The 3,663-nt window shown below is 40.7% G+C and overlaps 1 protein-coding gene across 1 annotated transcript; it reads left to right on the forward strand.

Annotated features, from left to right (window-relative positions):
• Positions 1-201: 201 nt before the first annotated feature.
• Positions 202-1,007, forward strand: LOC133105414 (lysine-rich coiled-coil protein 1-like). Its single transcript, XM_061211394.1, has one exon. It carries the CDS (start codon positions 217-219, stop codon positions 988-990), a length of 774 nt encoding a protein of 257 aa, XP_061067377.1. The 5' UTR covers positions 202-216; the 3' UTR covers positions 991-1,007.
• The last annotated feature ends 2,656 nt before the right edge of the window (positions 1,008-3,663 follow it).

The following is a 3,663-nucleotide window of genomic DNA, read 5'->3' on the forward strand; positions in this document are numbered from 1 at the left end:
AGTGACCTAGGCAATATTTGACCTTTCTGATGCTCCTTTTTGGTATTTAATGTCATGATGTTTAACTTTCATGCCAAAGTAGGTTTTAATTTGTTTGGGCTTCTTTATTTTGTTTTTTGAGACTCTTTTCAAGAGTAAAGGAAATATTCAGCATAAAATAATATAGTAAGAAGAATTTTCTCCCATCTTCTCTACAGAGAATCCCTTGTCAACCTAATGAAGCATTCAAAGAAGACATCTGACTCTTTTCGAGATGAACTTGAAGATTATATCAAACTGCAGAAAACCAGAGGCTTAGAGCCAAAGACTTGTTTCAGAAAGAAGAGAGAGGATTATTTGGAAACCTGTGGATACAAAGAAGAGGTTAATTTTAGACCCAGGTGTAGAATGTTTGATCAAAGACTCCCTTATGAACCCATCCAGACCTACCGAAGACCATGCAATATTTCACAAGCAGTGGAGAAGCGGTTACCTCAGTGGCTACCAGCTCATGACAGCAGGCTGAGACTAGACTCCCTGAGCTACTGTCAATTCACCAGGGACTGTTTCTCAGGAAAACCAGTAGCCCTGAACTTTAGTCAACAAGAGTATAACTGTAGCTCACACAGTGTAGAATCTGGAGTTTACAGGCACCTCTCCTTAGAAAACAGTACCAGTGCCCATCAAGCTAGTTATAAACAGATACATCAGAAGAGAAAAAGACACCCAGAGGAAGGCCGGGAAAAACCAGAAGAGGAGCGGCCCAAGCATAAGAGGAAGAAAGCTTATGAGGAAATAGATTTAGACAAACACAAGAGCATCCAAAGAAACAAAACAGAGGTGGAAACAGTCAGAGTCGGTACAGAAAAGCTTAAGAACCGAAAGGACAAGAAAAGCCGAGATGTAGCCTCTAAGAAAGAGGAACGTAAGCGTAGAAAAGAGAAAAAGGAAGAAGGGAAAGAAAGGACAGAAGAGGATATGCTTTGGGACCAGGCTATCCTTGGATTTTGAAGCTCTTGCATTGGTTCTCCTGAGGTTAAACTGAAAAAATAGTTGAGGAGCTTGGTTTTACAATGTCCATGTTCATATCGCTTATTTCATGTGAACAGGTACAAAGGCTAAGTGCACAGAAAACATTTAGTTTACTTGCTCTCCAACATGGAAATTACTTTTCCTCTCTTCTAAAATCATTACTACATTTTTCTTATACATAACGTAATTTCCCTTAATGAGGGTGGCTCTGCTTTTATTCATCAAATTGCTATGATGGTGGAAGTATTTTTCCCTTGGGAGGTCATTTATTTTAAATTGGATGATTAATAGGCTTTACAGAGTCTATTTCTTGATTGGGTTTTAGTTTGGGGTGGGTGTTTTTATATTAGTTTTCTCTGTGAAGTGGTTTAGATTGATTTTTTTTTTTCCTTCATTAGATCTAACTTGCAGTATATTTTCTAGATTGGAAAGTGGAAAATGACATACATTATAATAAGCTTAAGTTACATACAGTTTTAAACGTTTCAAGAAGTCTTGATACAAAATCAGTTTATATTCTGGAAATGTTTATAATATAATAAAGTTCTAATTTCTACAATTTTTTTTTGTTTTCTGATTTCTACATTTTTGAACACACAGTGATGTTTTCCTATTCAATGAAGATTTTCTTCTGAAAGAGCAATAACTGAGCATATATCAACCCACTTTTTAGGGCAGAAATCTGAACGACCACAATTTTTCCAAATATTTGAAATTGGGGAATTTATAAGAAAATGCCATTAGAGGGACTTCCCTGGCAGTCCCGTGGTTAAGAATCCGAGCTTCCACTGCAGGGGGCACAGGTTCCATCTCTGGTCAGGGAACTAAGATCCTGCATGGTGCGTGATGTGGCAAAAAACAAAAAAAACAAAAAAAAAAACATTGGAATATTCTTTCCTGACCAGTGTTTTCATTCTGATAATCCATTTTTTACGATAAGCATATCAAATGTTTGAGCACTGCTATTTTGTTGTAGAAAGAGTGGTGACCTGGGAATCTGAATCCCAGGATTCTAGACTCAACTATGCCATCAAGTTGTTATGTGACTTTGGGGAATTCACTTTATTTTCCTCATTATCAAATATACCTAGAAGGACTGGCCTCTAAAATGCCTTGGATAACAACAAATGCATGATATGAAAATTCTCTTTGCATTCTACAATGTTGTGCTTACATGTTTATTGTAATATTAACTTTAAAATTATTTTGCTTAAATTATTTTTAATTATATATATTCCCTTCCCCTACTCAACCCTCTGCATGTAACCAGTCTCCCCACCCTTGCTAAGCTGCTGCCTTACTCAGCTCTGACCCCTCTCTGGGTTCCCACCTTGCCTAGCCTCCTACCTCAGTGGGTCCCAAATAGCAAAGAAGAAAGGAAAGAGGGCTTCCCTGGTGGCGCAGTGGTTAAGAATCCGCCTGCCAATGCAGGGGACACAGGTTCAAGCCCTGGTCCGGGAAGATCCCACATGCCACGGAGCAACTAAGCCCGTGCGCCGCAACTACTGAGCCTGCGCTCTAGCGCCCGTGAGCCACAACTACTGAGCCCGTGTGTCACAGCTACTGAAGCCTGCGCGCCTAAAGCCCATGCTCTGCAACAAGAGAAGCCACCGCAATGAGAAGCCCACGCACCGCAACGAAGAGTAGCCTCTGCTCACTGCAACTATAGAAAGCCTGTGCGCAGCAACAAAGACCCAACGCAGCCAATAAATAAATAAATAAATATAAGTAAATAAAATACATTAAAAAAAAAAAAGGAAGGAATGGGAGGAGGGAGAGAGGGTAGGTGACTCATTTTATTTTAAACTAATGACCACAAACCTCCAACCCATCAGGTTTCCCTAGTAAATTTCCCACCCTCAGAGATGTCTTATAGTCTCCCCTCTCTCCTCAAACCTTCCCCTCCCTGGTACCTGCCATACAGGGCCCCCTTTCTCTCAGCTGATGACCTCACCTCACACTCCAGTGAGAAAAACAGAAGCCTTCAGAGGGGGACTTATTCATTGTCCTACCACTAGATCTATAAGCTTCCCTCAAGTATTCTGTTCTCTGTCTTCTCTACAATAATAGTGTCCCTGCTCTTAATAAAGACAAATCCCTCCCCTCATGCACTGAATCCTACACCCTTGTACCTTTTCAAGGACTTCATCTCTCTCCTGCACTTTGAATCTCTCCTCTACTGGATTATTCCTTTATATGCAAACAAGCTTCTCTTTCCCTTCTTCAAAAAACAAAGCAAACAAACAAAAAAACAAAACTCCCTTGACACCCTACATCCTCTTTCAGCTATCTCCTTTCTCTTTCACATCAAACTTGTCTACAACAGCTGTCTATACTCACACCTCTCATTCTCCCCTCCACCTATTCTAGTTTCTGTTCCTACCATTCCTCTGAGGCTGCTCTGATCAAAGTCTCCAATGACTTCCATGTTGTAAAATCCAGCCTCTCAGCAGCTTCCATTTGGTTAATCAGTCCCTCTTCCTTGAAACATTCCTCTCTCAGCTTCCATAGCGCCACATTCGCCTGATTTTCCCTACCTCCATAGCTGCTGCTCCTTATGGTCTCATTTACTGGTTCCTCTTCCACCCGCCTCTGAATGCATCAGGTATATTGCATCAGGACCCAATCCTAGGCCACCACTCTTTCTAATCG

This window comes from Eubalaena glacialis, chromosome 14 (assembly GCF_028564815.1).
Source record: "Eubalaena glacialis isolate mEubGla1 chromosome 14, mEubGla1.1.hap2.+ XY, whole genome shotgun sequence".
NCBI classification, from domain to species: Eukaryota; Metazoa; Chordata; class Mammalia; order Artiodactyla; family Balaenidae; genus Eubalaena; species Eubalaena glacialis.